Source organism: Tachyglossus aculeatus, chromosome X1 (assembly GCF_015852505.1).
Source record: "Tachyglossus aculeatus isolate mTacAcu1 chromosome X1, mTacAcu1.pri, whole genome shotgun sequence".
Classification (NCBI taxonomy): Eukaryota; Metazoa; Chordata; class Mammalia; order Monotremata; family Tachyglossidae; genus Tachyglossus; species Tachyglossus aculeatus.
In genome coordinates this window covers 55750247-55776247 of record NC_052101.1, presented here as the reverse complement: position 1 = coordinate 55776247, position 26001 = coordinate 55750247, and the positions used below count along the sequence as shown (strand labels likewise).

At 43.5% G+C, this 26001-nt stretch overlaps 1 protein-coding gene across 7 annotated transcripts in view; it reads left to right on the top strand.

The window, feature by feature from the left end:
- The window catches only part of SLC6A6 (solute carrier family 6 member 6), a 196371-nt gene extending 175706 nt beyond the window's left edge, over window positions 1-20665 (top strand). For 6 of the 7 annotated variants that reach the window (XM_038772387.1, XM_038772385.1, XM_038772384.1 and 3 more), the window contains 8 exons: window positions 258-361; window positions 476-600; window positions 4297-4409; window positions 10161-10298; window positions 12042-12144; window positions 14130-14230; window positions 15151-15321; window positions 19413-20665. In XM_038772387.1, coding sequence (XP_038628315.1) covers window positions 258-361; window positions 476-600; window positions 4297-4409; window positions 10161-10298; window positions 12042-12144; window positions 14130-14230; window positions 15151-15321; window positions 19413-19553 — 996 coding nt within the window. In that variant the 3' untranslated portion in view covers window positions 19554-20665. The remainder of the gene's footprint in view (window positions 1-257; window positions 362-475; window positions 601-4296; window positions 4410-10160; window positions 10299-12041; window positions 12145-14129; window positions 14231-15150; window positions 15322-19412) is intronic. The other variant, XM_038772389.1, reaches the window with a different exon arrangement.
- Window positions 20666-26001: the final 5336 nt, after the last annotated feature.

Below are 26001 nucleotides of genomic sequence, written 5' to 3'. Positions count from 1 at the left end.
AATCAATCAATCAATCATATTTATTGAGCACTTACTAAGCGCTTGGGAAGTACAAGTTGGCAACATATAGAGACAGTCCCTACCCAACAGTGGGCTCACAGTCTAGAAATTGAAATTATATTATCTCTCTCACCCAGTGGGTCTAACTGAACTGAAAGATTGAGTACATGGTTGGAATTTGCAGGTGGATTTGAGCTTAAATTCCACCAGGAGCTCACCTATAACATTTGTGTCTTTTGCTTCCTCCCTCTCTCTAGGTCTGGATAGACGCAGGGACACAAATCTTCTTTTCATATGCAATCTGCTTAGGAGCGATGACTTCACTTGGGAGCTACAACAAATACAAATACAACTGCTACAGGCAAGTTTCCATCCAAGGGGGTGTAGTGTCTTAGCTAAATGATGTAAAATAAGTAGGGTCCGTGGGTTCAGTCTTTTTTTAATTAACTTGCTCCATGACATATGTGTGACTTAGGGACTGTTTGCTGCTGGGATGCCTGAACAGTGGTACCAGTTTTGTGTCTGGCTTCGCAATTTTTTCCGTCCTGGGCTTCATGGCACAAGAGCAAGGGGTGGACATTGCTGATGTGGCAGAGTCAGGTACGGTGGTATTGGTGGCAGTGGTGGTGGGCACTGCCACCTAGTGTGCAAGCAAAGTTCTGCAGGCAATTAGCCAGAAAGTGGTTGGGGGGAAATAAGGTTTTCAAAATGCACCCCCTAAAGTTCCCGGAAGCATAAGATTGTTACTGCTAAATCGTGAATGGCTATATTGCTTTTTGGTTTATTCTAAGACAGTAACAAATGGATGGATAATGCATTGCTCAATTTCCTTGGTTAGCACTTGTTTTGCTCCTGAGTTTGTTTTTTCTTTTTTCTTTTTTTTCTTTTCTGAAGTCAGTGGTGGGATTTCAGGGACAGGATTGGATCAGAAAGAGGCCACCCAGATGGCTGCCAGTCATTAAAGCGAACTTATTTTGGAACTCAAAAAACCCCCCAAAACTCCCCACATTTTGTACTTGGATTTCAACCTTCTCAGCCTCGGTTTCTGTATTTTGCACTTTGCTCTTGGCGTAGTAACTGCGATAGGATCACAGGGAGAAATTCATTTGTGTGGTGACTGTATGTTTTAGAGCAGTTCCAAGGAGAGGTGGATAATATTGGTGATGAGTCCATTTTGAAGCTGGTCCTAAGAAAACATTGTCTTCTCCACAAGTCAAGTTTCCACTAAGTTTTCTTCATTGCCAGGGTCCCAAGCAAAAAAGGTTTGGGCTCCCTGAAAGGCTAGTCTGAGGCAGGTTTTCAGGGAACAGGAAAGGTTCTAACCCTGTGGCATTCCATATGCTGCCTTGGGGTGGATAGATACATGACATCAGGTTTTATGGCACAGGTGTCTTTTGTTGCCTCTTTGCCAACTCATGTGGCCAGGTGGACACATAGCAAAACTATTTCATCCCCTGATGACTGCACAGCTCTGAGGCTCAAATCTGTCCTTGAGCCTGAGGCACATGACCCTCATCTCCCATCCCTAAGTCAGCTTTAAACGTGAACCTCTGACTTTCCTGAGCTGTGTCTATGTGTACCACTCGGTACTTGGTGGGGCAAAGCTGGCTGGTTTTTATGCCAATTGTTTTTCTTCCTCATTTTAAATCTTAAGCTAAAACCCCTACCTTACGCAGAACATATTTTCAAGCTCATTTGGACTCCCCCTTTCTTGCACCCCAATAAAGCAGGGCAGGAACAAAGACAGTACAGTGATGCCAGAATAATCTTTGCTTGGTTTGTCTATGGGTTTGGCTGTCAGCAAGATTTACAGCTTGTACAGTTTGTACCATTGACCGAGTAATATGAAGGTGGCGATTCTTGAAAACAAAGTTCACCAACTAATTCAGATTAATCAGGTCTGACTGTACCATCTCCTAGATTGTGGAGCTGATTTGCTGTGTGTGTATATATACATATATCTTCTGTGTGTGTATATATAGATATGTTTGATATAGTGTCAACCTAAGTTTTTCTGCCCTTCATTAGCCGAGATGTCAAGCTATGACTTTATCATTTATTCCCCTCAGTGATCCACGAATGGCCGACAAATGGAGTATGATTATTTCTCTAATAAGCTTTTAACAAGCACCATATTGAGCATAGTGGATTTGAACAAGATAATTATTTAGCGGAATGGAGTTCATATTTAATGTAGCGTGCACTGATTTTTGCTAATCACATTAGTCTTCCAAAGGTGCCAGAAGTGTGTTATGTTCTTTCAGATGGACTTCTCTCTTTATAGTTCAACATTTGTTTTTAGAGAAAACACTTAGATTGCAGGAGGTTTATCATTAGTTACTGCAAAACTGAAATACAGAAACAACTGAATTAATCATTTACCCAGGTCCTGAATGGGTTTCAGAAGGCCTACATGTTTTACATCTGTCTCATAATTTGCTTTAATTGATTACATGTGCGATTCAATGAACTCGCAGTACAAGTCAGAAGTTACTGATTAGTTAGGCTAGAGTCAGTGTCCAGAAACCCCATGGACTAGAAGACCCCTAGAAATGGTCAATTAGGCTAGTTTGCCTGAAAAAGTGACCATTTCCCTGTTCTTGTAGTCATAATTCTGTTGCCCCCCAGGTTTCTGCTTGTCCTTATTCAGGCCAAATTCTAATGGAGAAGATAAAAAAAAATTTGGCTTTACTTGCCTCTGGAAATGGAACATGTGGCATTTGCCACCCTTATTTTGTCAGTCTTTTCTTTATCTTCTTGATTTTTTGGTTAGATTTTATTCCATTTCTCCAGTTGTTTTCCTTCTTTCAGACTTTTCAGCATTATATTTTGGGCTGCCTATGTCAGGATGATCTTGAGCATCAACTTTTCAATTAACCAGTCAATCAATGGTATTTACTGAGAACTTACTTTGTGCAGAGCACTGTACTAAGCACTTGAGTGCATGATCCTGGCTCTCAAGGAGCTAACAGTCTAACTTTTCTGCCTTGATGTCTCTTTAAAGTGACTTTGCTCATAAATTTACATTTTTCTCCTTTTTTTCTCCTCCACCTTTATCCTTTGTCTAATTTCTTCCTTTCTTCTTCTTCACCCTTTTTTCACCTTGAAAAGGGAAACTGGGACACAGAAAGTTCTTCTACATCCCTCTTCCACACCTCCTATTTCAGAATTGCAATGCTTGCATGCATACTGAATAGACCCGCATATGTTCTCATGTTGTGGTAAACTCTCCAAAACACAAAATGCTTGAGGAATGAGTGGGAACTAAATTAATTGTATCATTCCAGTAATGAAGGAAAATAAACAATCACCAAAATAATAGCTTTTAAAAATAACAGGTTTGGTGTCCCTCTCAGATTGCCTATAATCAGCCTTCAAACATTATTCCTATTGCTAAGTAAGAAATCTATTTTTTCCTTGAATTACCTGTGTAATTATTTCCACTCTCCTCCTCAGTTGGATTGTTATGGAGAGACTATGCTTTCTTCCCCCACCATTTCTCTCTCTCTCTCTCTCTCTCTCTCTCTCTCTCTCTCTCTCTCTCTCTCTCTCTCTCTCTCTCTCTCTCTCTCCTCTCTCCTCTCTCCCTCTCTCCTCCTGAGATTGAGATCTCAATTCTCTACTCTACAGTTCTCCTTGCTTATTAACAATGGTCAGCCAAACTGGAGTTTGAGCTGAGCCTGTATTGTACAGAGCCCAGATGCCAGGGCAGGGCTATCCCCTCTAAAACACCCTTGAAAGAGTGGAAGGTGTGAGAGCCTCTCTTGTATTCTGGGAAATTTTAGCCCTTTACTCAGGGGAGGTAAAAGCCAATGAATGCCAAAGCTGGGTGGAGCATTGCCCCAGTTATCATCCCTCCCCACCCTCCATCTGGAAGATAGGTGCATAGTTGTCTTTAAATGAACTCGTGGCTAAATGGGCCTCATAAGCCAAGACCAACCTCTGCAGAAGTTACATTACCCTATTATTCCAGGGCAGTGGTTTCTATTCCAGTTCATATCAACTAATGATAAAGTACAGACCTAGGATTTGCATGTTTGAGACAGATGTTAAAACTGGCAGGGAGTCGGTCAGGATTCCAAATTTGCTTGAGCTGATCCGTTGAAAGTAAGCCTGGTCTTTTTTAAGGGAAAGAGTTCAGACCAGTTCCTTTTCTCTGGTTCCTTTTGAGCTTGGGTATATCTGCAAACCCAAGCATACCCACATTTAAATGTAACTTAAGTTTACCAAATGCATTGTTATTGACTATCTTTCTCCCCTCTCCCCCCTTCCCATTTTCTCTTTCCATCCCTCTAGGTCCTGGCTTGGCCTTCATTGCCTACCCAAAAGCAGTGTCCATGATGCCACTGCCCACGTTTTGGGCCATTCTTTTTTTTATTATGCTTCTGTTGCTTGGACTGGATAGCCAGGTTAGTGATCCAGTTTGGGGGCGGGAAAGGGGGTATCATTGCAATTTCTTCCAGGTGAAATGAGTTATTAAAAATATAAGTGTACTGTTAGATTTACATTATGTTTGTGGGTTTATCCAAGGAGCTCAGAGTACGTGACATGCAAAGTCTAATCCTTCCTCACCATCTCCCAGTGCACAAGCATAATGGCCTCCTTGTTCAAGCAGGAAAACTAAGGGGCAGAGGGATGAGGTTTCTCAGAGGGTCATTGGAGGAGCCATGAGTAGAACCCAGGCCTTAGTCTGTGAGCTCCATGTGGGATCAGGATTGTGTCCAACCTGATTATCTTAGTACAGTGCTTGGCACATTATAAGTGCTTAACAAATCCCACAATTACCACAATGATTAGAACTCCTGGGTTTGAAGTAGCTAGGCCTTAAATAATCTCATAAAGTGCTTTAGAGGCACAAACATCCTTTCGTCAAGGGAGATTTTGACATCAGATGTTTACAGAGGTCAAGCGATGACCTAATTTACCTCTAGTTTCCAGCTCCAGCCTCCCACTCTCCCACCTCTGGGTACTTGGACACCTGCAAGACTTCATTTAGGAGAAACCTAATCCCTACAAAGCAAGACTGAGACATAGTGTGGCATCAGATCATACATTGGAAGAAAAGCAAGAACTGGGTTGCGTTGCCAGATGCAAATAGAATACAGTCCCAATGCCATTTACTTGCAATGGATTAATTATAATAATGATAATAATGGCATTTATTAAGTGCTTACTATGTGCAAAGCACCGTTCTAAGCGCTGGTGAGGTTACAAGGTGATCAGGTTGTCCCCCGTGGGGCTCACAGTCAATCCCCATTTTACAGATGAGGTAACTGAGGCACAGAGAAGTTAAGTGACTTGCCCAAGGACACATAGCTGACAATTAGTGGAGCCAGGATTCGAACCCAGGACCTCTGACTCCAAAGCCCGGGCTCATTCCACTGAGCCACGCTGCTTCTCTGTTTCTCTTCTCTAATTACAAGCAAAGAAAGAACCAAACACATACACCTAAGAATTTTTGTATTGCCATTCTTGCTTTTAGAGTAAAGGAGTATGAACAAGCCACCGGAATCTATTAATCAATCAGACAAATCTTTTAGCTAATCATATTCAGTGATTTTAAACCATCTTTTGGCAAATCATATAGCTTCCAATCTTTTCCTCAAATACTTTAAGGGAATAGTCAAAAACAAGTGCTTGACAAATGACTAATAAGCAGAAATCAACTTAATATCGTATACTGCCTAGGAGTCTAGATGGAAGCCTCTTTTCATACCACACAACAGCGATGAATATTAAAACTGCTTCCAAGTCAAATCCTTTGAGAGATGTGGAATAGTGCAGAGAAGCCAAACACTGCAATTTGAGGGTAAATCTATAAGTACGTTTTTCACAGTGGTTTGCCACTTGATCTCTGACATTTATGGAGTCTTTTTCCATTTGTTCTGAATTGCTTCCTACGTACTTAACCTTGTACAGCTTGCAAGTGACTTTCAAATCACTTCCTAGTTGAAATTTTAAATATCCAGCACCAAGGCTCTACAATCAATTGTTTATGCAAATGAAAAACCCTGTAGGAATCTTAAATTGCTCCTGGAGGGTGGAGGATTATGATGGGGGTAGGAATAGAGGTGATTACAAGTAACTGGAGTCATTTTTTTTGCGGGGGGGAGTTTTGTCAAGCAGGATTTGGGAGCACTGAAGCAGAACAAAATCCATCACACCTACCTGAAGGTTAAAATATGTTGAGGGAGAAGATGTATCACAGGAGTTACCTAAGACACCAAATATATTAAGTAAATTATTAGTGCAGAACAAGACACATCATGCTACCTGTCTCATGGGGATAACAAAAGTAGCATCAGAGAAACTATCGAATATTCTTGTGCCCAGACAACATGTAGAGAATTTGCAATCCTTCAACCGGTGCTGTCTAACCAACTCGTAATAAAGTAGCATGGGGTTAAGCCTTTTCCAAAACAGAGGTGATTTCCTAGTAGTGATTAGTCTTCCCTTATTATTGGCCTTTCATTTTGAAGATAACTGTCATAATAACCAAAAAATACTCATTCTGACATGTTTTTCTCTCCCTAGAACCTCCAGTTCTCAATCTCAATTTGTTTTCCTTTTAACAAGCTCTGCTGGCTTCAGCCAGTACAAAGCAGTTTCATACTGTAGAAAATTTCAGTATCATTGCTGTCCTCTTGTTAAGGGATTTGCATGCTGATGCAGTTAGAATTAACATCCCAGGTATCATTTCATAAGAAAGGTATCCATTCTGACAAATCTGAGTAATCTTCATTATATAACTTGAAGGATCAGAAAACAGTGAGATCTCCTAAATAATAATAGTAATAGAATTTGTTAGCACTTACTATGTGTCGAGCACTGTTCTAAGTTCTGGGGTTGGTACAAGTTAATCAGGTCAGTAACAGTCCCCTGGCCCACGAGGCGCTCACAATCTAAGGGAGAACAGGTATGGAATCTCCATTTTACAGATGATGAAACTGAAGCAAAGAGAAGTTAAATGATTTATCCAAGATCACACAGCAGGCAAGTGGCAGAGTTGGGATTAGAACCCAGCTCCTCCGACTCCCAGGGTTTTCATACATTCTACTCTGTAGAGGGATAAGAAGCCTGCTGGACTGCATTAGAAGTGTGGTTCCCCAGGTTAAGACTCCTTGGCATTTTGTTTACTCCCCTTCTGCCACTCAGGCAAGTCATTTAAACCTCAAACCCAGTCCCCTTCTCCCAAATTGGAATAACATTCTTCCAAAAGATTATTTGAAGTACTGGATTGAAAATTGCCAACTCCAGCTTTACTGTTACTTTACACACTATTTATTGTCAAGCTTCAATACATGAAAAAAGAGAGGTGCCATAGCTATGCTTTCCTTTGAAGTAGCTTTGAAATCATCATTTTCCTGTGTTTCTCCCAAGTGTTCTCATTTACCTGAAGCTTTCTGGACATGAAAGGCACCCAATAATTTTTTCCCTCTTGTATTTATTTATTTGATCCCTAATGTTTTACTGTACACTGTCAAAGGATGGTCCATCATCCTTCTCTTTATGCACTGCCAGCATAGCTAGGTCACAAAACCAAGTGCCAAATTAAATGATGTTGACTTTCATTCATTCAATCATATTTATTGAGTGCTTACTGTGTGCAGAGCACTGTAGTAAGCGCTTGGGAGGTACAAGTTGGCAACATACAGAGATGGTCCCTACCCAACAGTGGGCTCACAGTCTAGAAGGGGGAGACAGAGTACAAAACAAAAGATATAAACAAAATAAGTAGAATAAATATGTACAAGTAAAATAAATAAATAGAGTAATAAATACATACAAACATATTTGCACATATGCAGGTGCTGTGGGGAAGGGAAGGAGGTAAGGCGGGGGGGACGAAGAGGGGGAGGAGGGGGAGAGGAAGGAGGGAGCTCAGTCTGGGAAGGCCTCCTGGAGGAGGTGAGCTCTCAGTAGGGCCTTGAAGGGAGGAAGAGAGCTAGCTTGGCGGATGTGGGGAGGGAGGGCATTCCAGGCCAGAGGGATGATGTGGGCTGGGGGTCGACGGCAGGACAGGCGAGAACGAGGCATGGTGAGGAGATTAGCGGCAGAGGAGCGGAGGGTGCGGGCTGGGCTGTAGAAGGAGAGAAGGGAGGTGAGGTAGGAGGGGGCGAGGTGATGGAGAGCCTTGAAGCTGAGAGTGAGGAGTTTTTGCCTGATGCGTAGGTTGATTGGTAGCCACTGGAGATTTTTGAGGAGGGGAGTAACATGCCCCGAGCGTTTCTGGACAAAGACAATCCGGGCAGCGGCATGAAGTATGGATTGAAGTGGGGAGAGACAGGAGGATGGGAGATCGGAGAGGAGGCTGATATAGTAATCCAGACGGGATAAGATGAGAGCTTGAACGAGCAGGGTAGCAGTTTGGATGGAGAGGAAAGGGCGGATCTTGGTGGTGTTGCGGAGGTGAGACCGGCAGGTTTTGGTGACGGCTTGGATGTGAGGGGTGAACGAGAGAGCAGAGTCGAGGATGACACCAAGGTTGCGGGCTTGTGAGACGGGAAGGATGGTAGTGCCGTCAACAGTGGTGGGAAGGTCAGGGAGAGGGCAGGGTTTGGGAGGGAAGACAAGCAGTCTTGGACATGTTGAGTTTTAGGTGGCGGGCAGACATCCAGATGGAGATGTCCTGAAGGCAGGAGGAGATGCGAGCCTGGAGGGAGGGAGAGAGAGCAGGGGCAGAGGTGTAGATTTGGGTGTCATCAGCGTAGAGATGATAGTTAAAGCCGTGGGAGCGAATGAGGTCACCAAGGGAGTGAGTGTAAATCGAGAGCAGAAGGGGACCAAGAACTGAACCTTGAGGAACCCCTACAGGAAGGGGATGAGAGGGGGAGGAGGAGCCTGCAAAAGAGACTGAGAATGAACGACCGGAGAGATAAGAGGAGAACCAGGAGAGGACGGAGTCTGTGAAGCCAAGGTTGGATAGCGTGTTGAGGAGAAGGGGGTGGTCCACAGTGTCAAAGGCAGCTGAGAGGTCGAGGAGGATTAGCATAGAGTATGAGCCATTGGATTTGGCAAGCAGGAGGTGACCTTTGAGAGGACAGTTTCCGTGGAATGTAGGGGATGGAAGCCAGATTGGAGGGGGTCGAGGAGAAAGTTGGTGTTGAGGAATTTGAGGCAGCGCATGTAGACGACTTGTTCAAGGAGTTTGGAAAGCAATGGTAGGAGGGAGATGGGGTGATAACTAGAAGATGAGGTGGGGTCAAGAGAGGGTTTTTTTAGGATGGGAGAGACATGGGCATGTTTGAAGGCAGAGGGGAAGGAACCAGTGGAGAGTGAGTGGTTGAAGATGGAAGTTAAGGAGGGGAGAAGGGATGGAGTGAGAGATTTCATGAGGTGAGAGGGAATGGGGTCAGAAGCACAAGTGGCCAGAGTAGCACTTGAGAGGAGGGAGGAGATCTCCTCTGAGGATACTGCTGGGAATGAGGGAAGAGTGACTTTGGGGAGGTCAGACCTGATGGATTTAATTTGATTAATGAAGTAGGAGGCCAGATCGTTGAGGGTGAGGGAAGGAGGAGGTGGAGGAACCGGGGGCCTGAGAAGGGAGTTGAATGTACGGAAGAGCTGACGGGGATAATGGGCATGGGTGTCAGTAAGGGAGGAGAAATAGTTTTGTCTGGCTTTTGAGCTGTGACTGACTTTTAATAGGAACTGGCTTGTGATTAGTTGATCAGACAGGTAAATGGCCTCACATGTGGCATTAGTAGTCTATTCTACTCTTCTACGGCATGGCATAGTGGAGAGAGCCCAGGCCTCGGAGTCAGAAGGTCATGGGTTCTAATCCCAGCTCCACCACTTGTCTGCTGTGTGATCTTGGGCAAGTCATTTCATTTCCCTGGGCCTCAGTTACCTCATCTGTAAAATGGGGATTGAGATTGTGACCCCCATGAGAGACAGAAACCGTGTCCAACCCGATTTGCTTGTATTCATTCAATCGTATTTATTGAGCGCTTACTAAGTGCAGAGCACTGTACTAAGTGCCTAGGAAGTACAAATCGGCAACATGTAGTGATGGTCCCTACCCAGCAACAGTGCTAGTGCAGTGCCTGGCACATAGTAAGCGCTTAACGAATACCATCATTATTATTATTCCTTCTTAAGGAAATTGGGACATAATAGAATGAAATGTGAATAGTGTTTTTCTGTTGTTTTTTCTTTAGTTTGTTGAAGTTGAAGGACAGATCACATCCTTGGTTGATCTGCACCCATCCTTCCTAAGGAAGGGTTACCGCCGGGAAATCTTCATCGCTATAGTGTGTTTCCTTAGCTATCTTCTGGGGCTTACTATGGTGACCGAAGTAAGTAGCTGTGGTCGTGGTCATGGATGGTGTTATTTTCATTATATCTGTATTTTCCTGAATTTCTACAGTTTAAAAGCTGTTTCATATCCTGGAATGGGGGAGGGGCGATCTAGAGAAACTCGTAGCCCTAGGATGACATGACTCTGGCCGACAGGCTTTACAGTAGCTCCCTTGACTAACTGTGCTTGTTGTCCTGTCCTAACACATGAAGAATTATTTCTAGTAAAAAATGTGTCCCACAAGCAGGGCTGGTTCAACTGAAGCAGGGGTCCCTTCCTGTGAGGCCCATCTCATAAAATGTGCCCCTCCAGCCAGAATGCTGGTGGGGACTGAGGGAAGTCTCAGATTTCTGTGTGTTTCCAGTCAGAAACTGCACAGATCACAAGGGTGCCTCACTTGGAGTCAAGGACGGAGTGGGGCAAACTCAATTTCTCCGCAGCCAAGACCAGCTGGAAGAGACTTCAGGAGGGGTCAGGCAGTTGCAGCTGTCTCTAAACAATAAGGTGTTGCTTTCCAGACCCCTCACTCTCCTCCCATCCTCATCCACCCCAGAGCACAGTTACTAGCAGAGAGGTATCTCTGAGCTGTAATGACTTCAGCCCCACCCCTTCTGGCATTGCCCATGCTTGGTGGCCATTTAGGGAAGGTCTGTCTTAGGTGCTTTCTTCTGACGATCACCGGGCCCAGGGAGAGCAGCCCCATGAGCTAATCTGACCTTGCCCACCACAAGTGGGTGCATGTCAGTGTGGGCAAGGGAATTCCGGAGCTCCTCTTTACAGGTTGATTCAATGCCTGTTGTGAAGGTGAGCTACAATAATAACTTCAAACCAAGCAGAAATTGTCCATACTGGATGAAGATAGATTATGTTACTCTGAACATGCCCCACTCTACATTTAAGGAATAAGAATCACATTTGGACGTTTCTTAAAATAGTGGGAAATATGTCTCTTCCTAAAACTGTGTGCCCCAACAGCCCTTCCCTATAAAATGAATGATAAAAGGACCCAACTGAGTGAGACAATTTTTTTTTCTTTCCTGACAGAGAACATGTTTCATCCTGTGAAGTGTCAGTGTGGCCAATAAAAGCTAAATAGTTGTCCAAGACAAGAATGAAAGTATTATTCATGCTGAGAAATCCTTCTTGCCTAGATTGATTGAGTGGTTCCCCTGCCTCCTAAACCCAGCCTTCTCCTGAGCCCCTTAAAGCAATTTTGTTTAGCAGCTCCCCGCTGCCACGACCCACCCAAACAAGCAGTAGTCTGGAATGGGTTCTCCTCCAAAAAATGTTTGCAAAATCTATCAATCAATCATATTTATTGAGCACTTAGTGTGGAGCACTGTACTAAGTGCTTGGGAAAGTACACTGAAACAAAATTGGTAGACGTACTCTGCGCACATTGAGTTTAGAGTGTAGAGAGACTGTATGTTTCAAAAGCACAAAACTGACCTAATAGTCAACTGGGCAATTTAATTTTGCTACAGGTCATTGTCTCTGTGCTGAACAAATTCACATTCTGAGGAAGAAAATCTTCCAGTTGCGAATAACAAATAGCTGAGAATGTTTTTTCAAATACAAAAGACAACTACATATATAAATTGGAAATATTTTGCATAACATATGGTTCTACCCTCCCAAGGTGCTGACATGCTCCTTGTCCATTAGATTTTCTCTTGTGTTTATGTAAACACACTTTGACCCATGACCAACTCACTGTCTCTGTAACTTTTTCTTTCCACAGGGTGGCATGTATGTGTTTCAACTCTTTGACTACTATGCAGCTAGTGGTGTATGCCTTTTGTGGGTTGCATTCTTTGAATGTATTGCTGTTGCCTGGGTTTATGGTAAGTACGAACTTTGCCATATCCTATCCAAATATTACTCCACTTTTTCCTACTTGGGCCACACTTTATTTCATGATATGATGAGACCCTTTGCAAGCATTAGCATTATAGCCAGGATTAGTTTTCTTTAAAATTATTTTCACAGAGCTTCACTGCATTAAAATCAGAGTTTTCAGAAATTATTGCTGGAACTAATTTGCAGTCTGTCATTTTTTCTCTTGGTAGGCATTCTTTCTGGGGTGCAATAACATGCACCCTGGAGTCACAGAAGACACATGTCTTCACTCAACGTGTCCCCACCCGTATTCTCTGATTCTTTAAAAAAAAAAAAAAAATCCCAGTACCACCACAAGGGTCCCTGAAACTGGAGACTAGTCTGGGCCAGACTGAAACAAATACTCGGTAGGGCTGACCTGAATCTCAGGGTCTCAAGGCGTAGGGACTCTGGGCCCCACTTGCAAACTGGAAAACCTGCATTGTTGGCAATGCACAAAGGTACATTTGAGTAGCTACTAAACTGGAGGCAAGGTACTCCGCACCCCACCCCAGCCCTAAAATGGCACTGGCAACTAACAGGGGTGAGTGAATGCAGGACCTGAGCAGAAATGTTAGTAAGCTTCCCTGTCCAGGCAGCAGGGAGGAATTGATTCATCCTTTCCCTCTCTTCATCCCGCTCCCACCATGTAAATTCATGGAATTTTTGCATCATCATCATCGTCATTGTCATGGAGTGTCCACTCTGTGCAGAGCTGTTTACTAGGAGTTTGGGAGACATATTAAAGAAGTATAAGACACCATTCCTGTCTTTGAGCAGCTTACAAATCAAATGGGGAAAATCAAGGAGACCAAAATTTGTGCAAAACACAATAGTCCAAAGAGGGTAAGATTAGATATGAGTAGTAAACACAGGTGAATGAACAATCAATGGCATATAAATATTCGGATGAGGTTGTAGGAGTGATTAGGAGGCTGAGGGGACGGCATGACCAAGAAGGCGAGGGAGATGCCTCAGAGTCATGGTGGCTTTTTAGAAGGGGGAGAGAATAAAGAGGGAGAGAATAGGGAGAAATGATTTCCAAAGTCTGAAAATACAAATAAAGAGGGCTTTGCATCCACTGGAATGCATGAATGATTTCCACTAATGACAGAATATGATCTCAGAGTCTCCACTCCACAGCTAAGGGAAACTACAAATTAAAGAGCCATGGCCAATAACCTGGACTTGTTCCATCTTATCCAAGGCAGTTGTTCTGCTCATTGCCCCTTCTTTCTGCTCTTCCTTTACCACTGAACTTGAACGTGGCCTTTGTAGAAAGGATAAGAATTCTCTTGGCAGTTTGAGATACCTCATCCCATGCCCTTCCCCCATTGTATTCTCCTCTCCATCCAGGTCCCTCAGATTGTGAGTCCCATGTGGCACGGGGACAGCGTCTGACCTGATTAGTTTGTGCCTACCCCAGCATTTAGTACAGTGCTTGGCACATAGTAAATGCTTAACAAATGCCATCATCATCAGGTCTAGACCTGCCTCGCTGTGGGCAGAGAACATTTCTACCAACCCTTCCAAGTGCTTAGTACAGTGCTCTGCACACAGTAAGTGCTCAATAAATACTAGCCCTATCACTGGTGGTAGCTTTTGTTTTGGCATAACTGAAAGGAGGCAAAACAATCCATGCCTATTCAGTAACCCTATTCATTTTTGAGGGGTTTAGCATTAGAAACAGGAGTTCCTAACCCTTGTTCAGAGGTGGCCTTCTCTTGATACTCCTTCTTATTAGGATATTCCTGCTACTGGGCCTCAGGTTTCAGGATCTGGGAGTTTTGTTGCGGAGGCTGCTTCTTGCCTCAGGGTCAGATGACAATGACATTTCTCGGAATTTGAGGCATGATATGGACTTATTCTTTCATAGCAGACATTTCCCTGGGCTAAAGTATACCCTGATGTGCTTTGTTGCGATACATGGCTGCTACTTCATATTTTCCAGGCGCTGATAATTTTTATGATGCCATTGAGGATATGATTGGATACAGACCTGGTCCCTGGATGAAATGGAGCTGGACCGTAATCACACCAGTTCTTTGCGTAGTGAGTTTAATTTTTTCTAATACCTAAGCCGTTCTTCCACTTCTGCTTCAGATATTCATGTCTGGGTGCCAATTGCCCCATCATCTCATCATCAGCATTTGTCCTAAGGGGTTGGTTTATGAAACATGGAAGTAGAAGGGCTACAGCTAAAGGTTGTAAGGTCTCCAGGGTTTAATCTCCCCCTTCCACCCCAAAATGAAACCCCACAGGAAGTGATGTTTACACAAGGCAGTTGTGTAAATGATTGTGATTGGAAGACTGACCAATTTGCTGGACCAAGCTGAAGAAGCTGCTTATCAACATCAGGAAGAGATTGGTTTTAGCGAACATGTTTTTCTCTTGTTTGCATGAAGTGACTTTCCTATCCCGAAAACAAAGAACCCTGGAAAGAGGAGAAATTCCTTTCTGGACCTTCCAAGAAAGATGAAATTATGGAATCAGCTGAGCAGATCAGCTCGGTGTCGTGTTTACGAGCACTGCTGTTAGGTCTTGAAGGGACAGTTAAGACAGATAAGATGCCCACCCCCCTGCCCCCACAAGAGGTCCTGGCCCAAAGGAAACCCCATTACCCTTTTTCAACCAGTGCTGGTTTCACGGCAATGATCAAAACAAGGATTTGATTCTGAAAGAAGCCAACCTCTTATTTGAGACCATCAGCTGCATTGTGAGGAGAACAAATAATATGCTTATTTGGAAAACACAGCCAGGGAGCGAGGCTGTGGGTTTAGCAGCAGCCTATACTCTGGTTGGTCTCTGGCAGAACTAAGCAGCTGCTCTTTCTTTTAAAGATAAGTAGTAGAGCCCGCAGGATAAGCAGACTTACCTGCTGTGGAGAACCCTATTTCAACTCATCGGGGAAAGCAACGAAGTCCAGTGATTCTGGCACGGCTTCTTTAACATTCATACTTTGTCGTCCTCAGGGGTGCTTTATCTTTTCTTTGGTCAAATATACGCCGCTGACCTACAACAAGGTCTATACCTACCCTGAATGGGCAATTGGCCTGGGATGGGTCCTTGCTCTCTCCTCCATGATCTGCATCCCCATGGTGATGGTCGTCCGCATTGTACGGTCAGACGGATCCTTCATTGAGGTAAGATCCACGGGGATTATCCCAACAGGAAGGAGACTTGTGTTGTATTTACAGAACACTTTTCCTCAGAAAGCACAAAGCACCTGATAGATGTGATTCATCTATCTATCCCTTCTTTCCCAGGAAGAAGGTAAGGAGGCACAGGTGTCAGCTCCATGGGGCAATGGGGATCCATTGCCCCATGGGGCCCCCAGATCTTGGTGCAAAACCATTGTTTTTGCTGTGCCCCTTCCTACCATGCCCTTCCAGCCTTTTGGGCTGGATACCCACCCGGATTGCTTATCCTAGGTCTCCAATGAGACCCAGAAACTTCTGAGCAGGGCTGAAGATACCCCCAAATTGGATCTTTCTGCCCCGATTGCAAAACTCCCAAGTTTCATCTTACTTGCTTCCCCTCTTTTTTGCCTTGCCCTTAAAATGAAACGTTGGCACCCATGAAAGGCAACAGGCTGTGATCTTGGTGTTCTTGCTCATGGAGCTGAAACCTGGAGAGTTTGAGGGGTGGGAAAGAGGGTTAAGGGACATTGGGCAGGACCTAAGTCTTTGAACTTCAAGGCCAGCCCTGAGTCTTTGGAAGGTTGGCTGTAAAAAAGTCTCCCAGGAACAGCAGTCCCAACCTGGATGTTGGGCCTTCATGCCATCAGAGGAGGAATAATGACAGCATTTAAACAGGGCTTTGTGTGGCCAATTACAGAAGCCAGTTCTTCTGTAAGGAACATCAGGGCTAACATTGCTGGTTTTCTGATGGAGCCTGGACTTGAAATCTAAGTTCCTGATTCCTGGCCAGACTTTGGCTCTCCTGGGCCACTTTATGCTGTTGGGTGTGACCTGCCGCTGTCTTCATCTTGGGGATAGAAGACATACTCTGCAGATTACCAGAGTGTGAGGCTCTGTCTTGAGCTAGTTGAAGGACTACTCCTGGAACACCACTTGCTAAGACCTTCTGTGCTCATGGGCCAGCCCTCCCAATTAGAGAGTAGACCAGTCACGGTCTTCTCTCATTTTACAGATATTAGAAGTATGGCCTTCTGGGAAATGAGCCAGGTCCTTGCCTGGGGGCAAAGTTGAGATTTCACAGTTTGAGTAAATGAAGCACAGGAGGCTATCAAATTTGCCAAAAGCAAACAAAGATAAAATATCATGGGTGAACTATGGCACATCCTGCTCCAGGTTCCCGACTTCCACCTGCCAGCCATGAACTAGAATCTCCCTATATTTATATGTTCAATTCTAATGATGAATAAGACCTTTCCTCCAGGAGAACTGTCTTCTTGATTACTGCTCAATATAGTAAAAATGGAGACAGGCCAATTTGGCCCGGAAATGAATTGTCCCTACAGCCTCAGCCCTCCCAGGCTGGCATATTCCCAGGAGGCCTGAATCAGGATCTAGGGGATAACTGAAGACCCATGAGGGAAAAGCTCAGTTAGATGTTAAATGGGAAGCCTAATAATCATCCACCAACAGTTGTCACACCTGCAGTGACTTTTCTTTCTTCTTCTCTTCCTCTCCAAATTCCTGCTGGTGCTCCCTGGAGAAAAGGATGCGGCCTCTCTCTCACTGCCAGCATTCAGTTCAGCATTTCTTGCTGTCTTCTTTTTGACGTTTTTTTTTTTCCTGAGAGGTTTCAACAATAGTCCTGTCTCCAGTCATGGAGAAAGTGGGACATTTCTGGAGAAAATATAACAAGTAATTTCCCAGAACCTCATTAAACACTTTGGTTTGGTCAACTTCCAAGCTTTTATAGTTTTTTTTTTTCAGTCCTGGCCAAGGCATTTCCTTCAGTGATCATTTTCCTGCCTATACGAAGTCTCTATCTAATTAGAGGCTTGAAAGTCACTGGAGTGGCAGTTTACAGCCATCTCATTGGGTTGTGGAGAGGAAGGGGTGAAGGAGCATTAGATAGTGTGCTACATTCTAGTTCCATCGTGGTCTGCCGAGTCCTGGAGAAAAGTTGGTCATTTGTCAGCCAATCACTCTTGTCTAAAGGCAGAATTGTTTTCAGAGGAGGGAGGAAGGAGGAGGAGGGGAGGAAAGTGGGGAGTGAAACAAGATGGGGGATTTGAGTAGTAGCTCAGTGGGGCCATGCAAGGCTAGCATTACATTTAGCCTGACCTATTTGTGGATTTCCTGAGCTTCCTCACAGAATTATAAATTGCTTTGTTCTAACAGAGAACTTTTAACTGAGGAGCCCATTGCACCGATAACTGGGGAGCCCATTATGCTGTAACATAACCCCCAGAAACCCTTGTGATACCGAGGGGAAATGCATGTTTAACCCTGTTTTTCAGCTGGAGATAGTGAGGCAGAGGTCCCACAAGCAACTGAAGTCAGAAATAAAACTAGAAGCATGGTATTTGTTAAGCACTTCCCATGTGCCAGGCACTGTATTAAGGCTGGGGCAGATATAAGCTAATCAGGTTGGACACAGTCCATGTCCCGCATGGGGCTCACAGTCTTAATCCCCATTTTACAGATGAGGTAACTGAGGCACAGAGAAGTTAAGTGACTTGCCTGAGGTCATACTGCAGACAAGTGGCAGAGCCAGGATTAGAACCCAGGTCCTTTTGACTCCCAGTCTGGTGCTCTACCCACTTAGCCATTCTTTTTCTCAGTAAAGTTAGAAGGAATCCACTGGACCTGTATCTTACCACTTTGCTGCATCCTTTCTTGCAGCTAGAACCTCCCATTATTATTTAAGCAACCCCAGATGTTTACTTTAGCTTCTAAGAAATCATTATTGCGAGTTATTGTGGTTGCTTTGCTCATCAGTCACTCTTTCTTCCTCACATCCAGTAGTCCATACACCATAGACCTCTCCAGCTACTCTGATGTGTTTCTGGATCCATCTCTGACTCCATCTCCTCCTCTGTTTGTGTGCCTGCCACTATGTCTGTCCCTGTGTCTGCCTGGGTATCTCTTCCTCACTTTCATTTAGATGAGAATCCAGAAACCTGACACCTTCACTTAAGTTCTCAGAGAGCATTTGGGTAGCTTGGGCTTCCCCTGGTGCTGTCTGTAGCCCTCCTTTGACTTTGGCAGGGACTTCTGGACCCTGTCAATCCTTTGCCAGTTTCTTATAGAAAGTTTTGGGGGCTTTTTGTATTTTTTTAAAGGACCATTCAGGACATGCAGGGCAAAGCCATTGTTAAGCAAATTGAACAAGACTGTATAGTAATAGCTTCTTCACCTAACTCCTCATCTGTTTTAATAGCAGTAGGATGCTAACTGATGAAATCATGGTTAGGCAGAGGCTCCTCTCCCTCTGCTGTTTTTCATTCTTCTATCAGTTAATCAATCAGTGGTTTTTATTGAGTGCTTATTGTATGCAGCGCATCGCAGTAAGTGCTTGGGAGAGTGTAATAGAATTAGTCCAAGTGGTCTCTGCCCTCAAGGAACCTACAACCTTGCTAGAGACAGACTGTATAATAAGTTACAGGTAGGCGGAAATCCTAGAGTAAGTCACCCTTGGAAGCCAATCAGGGTGCTCCTATGTCCTCCAGAAGCCTCCCCTCCCCCCCCGACCCCCGATATTCTGAGATGAGGGCAACCCCAGGCTGAGCTGAGGTGCAGAGCCCAGGCCAGGCAATTTCTGGAACTTCTGAAGTTGTAAAGGAAGAATCACAGCCTTTCTGCCTTGCTGGGCCCAGATGTGATTTCTAGGTGTTTCCACCCTAGTGATCTAAGTTTCTTTTTGGCAAATGAACCAGAGAATGGAGATAGGGCTTTTTGCATAGGTGCAGTAGATTATTTGCAAGGACACCAGTGTCTTCCCTGGAGGCTTCACAAATAAATCATCATGCCTTTATAATTAGAAAGCAACATCATTCGCCTGCCGAGTTTTGGCAAAGAAGGGAAACCACTAGGCCAATGTTGAAATGGTCTGAATGGGAGCATGATAACTCCTGCTTTGGGAAACCCTGTTTGCTGATTCCTTCCTGGTCCTGTGGTTGTTGTGACTACCGTTGACAGCTCTAGATTCTGCTTTGCTTTGAGGATGAAGTTAATTTAAAGCCTCCTTGACTTTTCAAGTAGTCCTGCAGGACCGCTCGGCCTTTTTTCTAACATGCTCTTATTGGCTCTTATTACAGAGGATAAAATCAGTGGCAGCCCCCAAGGAACTCAATCGATGGTCCAAGGAGACTGAAGGAGCCACCCCATTCTGCTCTAATGGAACGCCTAACGGCGGACTTATAAAACCAACACATATCATCGTGGAGACAATGATGTGAGCTCTCTCTGTGAGAGGAGAAATCTGCTTTAACTGCCGTTTACTAACCATAGATTCTCATAGGACCAGGTTTACAGAGCTTTATATTTTGCACTAGGATTTTTTTTTAATTTCTCACAGAGAAAGTTATTTTTCGTGTGTGTATGTGTGTGTGTATGTGTGTATGTGTTTTGTGTATTTTTTTATATATATTTTGTAAGGTAACCACAGGCAGAAGTCTCTAGAGAGGCAGGGCTTTCATATTAAATTAGATGTATTACAGGACTTTATTATTTTTTATACTAGTTACTATTATACACCTTACCACTTGAATTGATTTTCTTGCCAGCAATATATTCAGTTTCAAAAGCAATTTTTCGGTGCTGGTGTGGTTGGGAACAGGGTCAACTGAGAACTTGAGGGCAAGTTCTGCCGGGAGTGTGAAAATCAACACTGCTCTGAGAGACTTCATTTCAAAGGTGTAGTACCTTCCATTCTTGACTTGAGGGAAACAAAATGACAGACTTGTCATTGTCCAGGCCCAGGTCCAAAAGAATTGAAGAAGCATCTGGGGAGAAGTGGAGCAAGCAGTTTGGGGGAGAATTTTCACTCTCTGGATTTTATCAGTGGTTGCTGACAAGTTGACCTTAGTTGACCTTATGAACCATTTCTCCTTTGGCTCTGTGGGCTTTGGAGGGAAAGGTAGAAATATCATCTATCTTGATAGCAGCAGAAATAGGATGCTCTGAAGACCGTTTCTTAGCCATTACTTTAGCATTAGAACTCCCTGCCTGAGCTGTTGAATGTACCCTTTGTTTGGGCTAATTTTTCATGAATTAATTAAGGAATGAAGGAGAAAAGATCAATCATATCATGAAATAGGAAAAAATATGAAAAGCAGCTTGTCTCTTTGAAGTCAAGAAACTGAATTGAACTTAGTGGAGAGATTTTTTCCTTTCAGAAGAAAACATTTCAGACATCTCTCCAGAGTTCTGAAGCCTTACCAGAATAAAAGCATGCCTTCCCTTGAGCCAAGAGGAGACCTGAAGAAAATGAGTTGGGTGTGAAAGTTGAATAGGGACGGTTTCTCCTTCCTCCCAGAGCAGAAGAACTGGGGTCAGGATGGCAGCCACCCTGCACAATCCAAGGCAGGCTAGGGAATAATCAGGATGGATAGGCTCATTTACTGATGAGCAGGGCTACCAAAGGGTTTCTTGGTGGCTACTGTTGGACTGAGCTGTAAATAAAATGGGGCTTGACTCAGCTACAGGGTCCAGGTTTGCTTCCATATTATCGGCTTTGACAATGAAGCTTTAGCCAAACAAAGAGTTTTGCATTCTGAACGGAAATCTATCTGGTTCTTGACATTCCTAAAAAAAAAAAACCAAAACAAAAACAAATATCTTCACTCATCATCACAGAGCAGAATTGCCAACAAATGTTTCTTGAGCACACACAAGGTAAAGAGCACAGAGTTAGGGGCTAGCCTTCTGAAGCAGAAACATACCAGCCAGTAAGTCCTGCTGAAGCAAGAGTGAGGAAAGGGGAATCAGAGTTGCAAATGGACCAAAAAAAAATGCATCATAAATGGTTTGGACCCACCCTTTATTTCCCAGCAGGGCTGTTTAGCTCTAGCATCAGATTAAGCCCACAAAATGGGGCTTTCTCAATTCTTCCTCCCTTACCTCACCCTTGCCTCCATTTTTTTTATTAAAAGAAGGGGAAATGGCTCCTCTCACCATTCGTGTTCATAAATATCCCATCTCTGAGCTGAGGGAAGGCAACTGAATGCCCTCAAGTGGTTGAAGTAGTCAATTACATCCCAGACGTAACGATACAAACTGTGGCAAAGAAAATGGGAATTTTGCCTTCACATAACAGGCGTTAAAGCAACTCCTTTCTGGTTGCCACTCTCCTTGACCATTCTACTGGATCTTCTATAGAAACAAAAAATCTCTTCAGAACTTAGGCTTGATGGTATGATTGACAGTCCCACTTCTCAGTCACCTATTGTCATAGATTTAACCTATAGTACTAAGACTCTAATATAAAATGCTGGACGTGCTGGGTGTGTTCATGCTAAGCATACACTACGTAGCAAGAGACACTGGAAAGATAAATAGAGGTTTATGGATTGAGAATTTGAAAGGCACCTTTATGCCCAAGATGATGCTTTAGCAATGCTTGCTGGTGGTCATGGAGTTCAGATGGGAAACTCAAGGGGATGGTACTACACCTTTAAAGTCACCACTAATGAGAACCCAGCCCCATTCTAACTTGAACTGTGCCATTCAAATCAGTCGCTTCCATGTTCAAAGTAAAAAAAAAAATATTTTTAAACAGTGTGACACACATATGCAATGACCTCACTGGAGGTTTTTCTGGCAAAAGGTACCCTAGTCCTGAGATGGAATTCAACCTGACTAGCAAGAGGGGCCAGATTCTCAAAGTGCTGTTCCTGCAAAGCAATCTCAAAAGTACCCTGCCCATTCTCCCAGGGGTTCTAAATGGTTGACCAAGCCCCTGCTTATGTGGTGGAGGTGGGGGAAGATTTTTCTGATGTTTTTGTCTTTCTAAATTTTAACCATTGGAAAGTCATGTATCCCAACAATTTATGCTGCCAAATGTAATTCAGATTCCAAACTGTAAACACTTCTACCATTTTTATATTTTTCTATGTATTTATGAGTGCAAAAGTGTCTAATTTTTCTAATTTACTTTGTAGAAATGTGATCTGTTGGATATGTCTTATGTAACTTAGTGAACTAATCATAAATCATGATTAGGGATGGCTGAAACCATAAGAGGGAGGACCAAGCTCAATACCTGACCCTGATCTGCACCTTTTGTGGTTGGGATTGCCGGTAATGTTACCCGCCTTCAGTTTTCAGAAGTTCATGCAGACCAAGAAAGGAGAAATAGCGGGTGAGAGATGACAGGGTTGGGCATCCACTACCAATTTGAACTCTCTGACAAGACCCCAAGAACAATCTCTTTGCTCAAGACTATCAGACCCATTCCCAGGCCAAAGAGATACTATCTGTCACTCCCAAGAGTGGACTTAAACCCTGCTAAATCCTCAAAACCCTTGTGTTTCACCCATCACCAATCATGATCACTGTTGTAATAATCGGATGACTATCCTGTATTTATAGAACACAGTTCCATGAATATAATGTGTATGATTATTGACTTTTTATATTTAAATCAAAAATTTTATTAGTATTTGATGAGTCTGGTCCCTCTGTTTTTAAAGAGCTGAGAATTGTCCTCTCTAAAGGTTGAGGAGCTAGACCTAGATTTGAAAAGCAGTTTTAATGGAGCAAGAGCTAATGGCAAGCTTTGTGGTGGCCCTAAAGGGCAATCTATGGACAACCCAACTGGAGCAGAAAACCGGACTTTGAAGGGAAGGCAGGAAATGGGAGTCGGGATTGGGAGGGTGGTGGGGAGGGGGGAGAATCTATGGGTCTAAACCAAACTGGTGCATATGATAAAATGGAAGCTCCAGCCTTCTTAATGTCTTAACAACCTGGGGTAAACAAACAATTTCTATCAGTGTGTGATTGTGTAATTTGTGGTTGATCAGAAACCTGGACTTTGTTCTCTTCGGATGAATGTGCGTCTTCTATTTCAGTTGTATTTTGCAAATCTGAGCTTTATTCTTCTCTGCCACCAATAGTAGTTAGAAAAGTACATTGGTCAGATCACCATCATATAGAAAGATACATTTGGACAGTTTTTCTACCATAAGAATTCGATCTGAATCATGATCCTCTCCCCTACTGTCTTATTTGGTCTTATTTGACTCCAGGTCTTTGACCTAGCTGTAAATAGGGGGTAACGGGCTGCATGTTGAGTAGAGTTAACCTATGTCAAGTAAAATGATTGCATTTAGTTGATCTTGGAAGAAATGGAGAAAGACACGTTCCCATGAAGTATCGAATACCCCACTTTGCCCAGATAGTAATTGACAACAAACCCTTGATTGAAGTGAAAACCTGGTGTACATATGCCTGCAAGTGAGCAGAAAAGGACATTTTAGCAGTCAGACAGCACAGTGTTTAAAATGATTCGTTGGAGAAAGCTGGATCGGAGAAGTTTGAGAGCCCTCGCGTTAAGAAGACATTAAGCAGACCTGCACATCCATGAAGGTCCCAGATGTTTGGGCCCTATTCTCAGTTAGCCATTGGGAAGACAGGAGCTGACCATTGGAAGCTAGAGCCCTGAATTCTGCAAGGCAGGGTAGTATAACCGCCAGAGAAGAAGAGCTCGGGGGTTATGCTTCCTTCAACTCTTCCACAAAAATCGATCTTAATATGAGCTACTTATTGTGCTACAGACACCTCTTCATTGTGCAGATTCACCTAGAGAACAAGTTTAATTTCAATAGAAAGCATTAGCAACCTTGCCATATTTCACAAGACCCAATCCTGCCTCTCCAATCTCCAGCACATTTTTTTTTTTGCCCATTCCAGGGACTTCCTAGTCTCTGCTCTCTCTTCCACCTCAAAGGGGCCCAAACATCAGCTTCTTTCCCTTACAAAGATGGCTGTTTGCCACCCCCCTCCACCCCCCCCCCCCCCCCCCCCCCCCCCCCCCCCCCCACTGTCTAGGGGCCTGAAATCCTAACAGAAAAGTGTTTTTACTAGCTTTTACTGTCCTGGTCACAAGACTCTAGTTTTCACTTCTGAGCTACTTGGAACAGTATATGAAGTGGCTCAGGAGGAGGTGGAACTCCCCTGCTTCTGACATTCCACCTCCTACTTCCAAAAGCATTCATCATTCAAACATCCCCAAAGCACCTATGGAAGATAATTTGCTCTTGGAAGAATCAGAAAAGACAAACATGAGCTGAAAAGGCAGTGCTTATTAGGATAAACCCAAACATCTTTGGGTTTGGTTTAAACTTTAGAGTTGAGGAAGCAAAGCACACTCCATGGGCGGGATTGGGGGAACACACATCCTGATCCCGCAAAGCTTTTCATTCCCCAAGGATCAGGTGTGGGATGGGGTCCCCAGACTGGGGCTAGGGAAACCAGAACTAGAAGCTTAACTGACATGAGAGCTGTATTTTTAAGCATGTAACCTGGTGTTTAGAATCTGCAATTTCTGTTTCTGTAATGCTGATGTAAATAATTTCACGCCTGAAAAAGAATAGCCACCGCTTGGGAAGAGTGTTGGGGCCAAACAGAGGTATCGAAGCAAAGACTGATGGGGAAAGAGAGAAACACAGATCCAAGATGCCCTAAAATGCTGGGGAAGTTCTCTCTTAGCACAGGAGGCCTTGGTACTGCTCCTGAAGCTCAAACTTGCAATAGAAAGCTAATTTTCATTGTTATATTGTGAATGTTGCCACAGGTGGTTCCAGAGCTTCACAGTGTCAGCTGTAACATCTTGTTTAGCTATTTGGCTTAAAAAAATGTGAGCTTTTATTTTTAAATTTTAATCCATTGCAACTGTGACTATGTAATTAGCACATAGAAAAGTGGGGATGTTCATATTTCCTCCTTTCAGAAATTGTCTAGGTAATTGGAACTTTTTAAAAACTTTAGAAATATTTTTAAGACATTTTACATGTGTGTGTTTTTTTTAAATGGAATATTGTTCAGAGAAGGAGCATTTGTATTTGAACAAGATTCAGATTCTTGGAGTGTAATTCAGACTTACAGTAAACAAGCTTTGTGTATAGATGTTTTATGATATGATCTTATGTTTGTACTTTGCAGTTTCTTTTCTGTTTTGCTTTTTAGATAATATGTATATCGATATTTTTAAGTCATCTTTGCTTTTTTTAGAGGAGTTTGTAATCATCTTATAACAGATGAAAATAAAACTTTTCTTTATAAATCCAATGCATCTTAAAATTATTGCAGATTTTAACTGAAGGCATTTCACATATCCCTCCACACATTTACTGCACATCTAGGAATACAGACATGTTCCCCTCTTGTATCATTTCTCATTTTAATTCGTATTTTTTGTCAGCTATTTGCCAAGAGCCCTGTAGTAGGGGCTGGGAGGGTTGGGTGTGGGGTGCCGGGGGGAGGAAGAGTCTGGTGTGGGAAGAACAGGAACCAGCTTTGTCTTGCCAGGAGCTTACACTTTGGTGAAAATTGTATCAGGAAGGCACAGAAACAGAAACTAAAATAATGCCGATGCAAAATAAGATTGACCCAACAGGCATATGCATGAACGATACTGGAGACATCTTTCCCATGTGAGCGGAATGTTTGCAGAAGAGAAAATAAAAGCTGTCACAATCACATCCTTGTAGCCTCAAACTTTCCTAGAGATATTTACCCTTGGGTGTCTCCAAGCCTTGCAATTGTACAAGTTGTACTCACAGGCCAATCCCTAGGTTGATCCATTGTCCACTTGACTAGGTGAGAGTGTGGTTTCTGCATATAAATCACCATCCAAAAACCTCCATATCTGTGGAAAAATTCAGTGGGATGTAAATCCCTTGCATT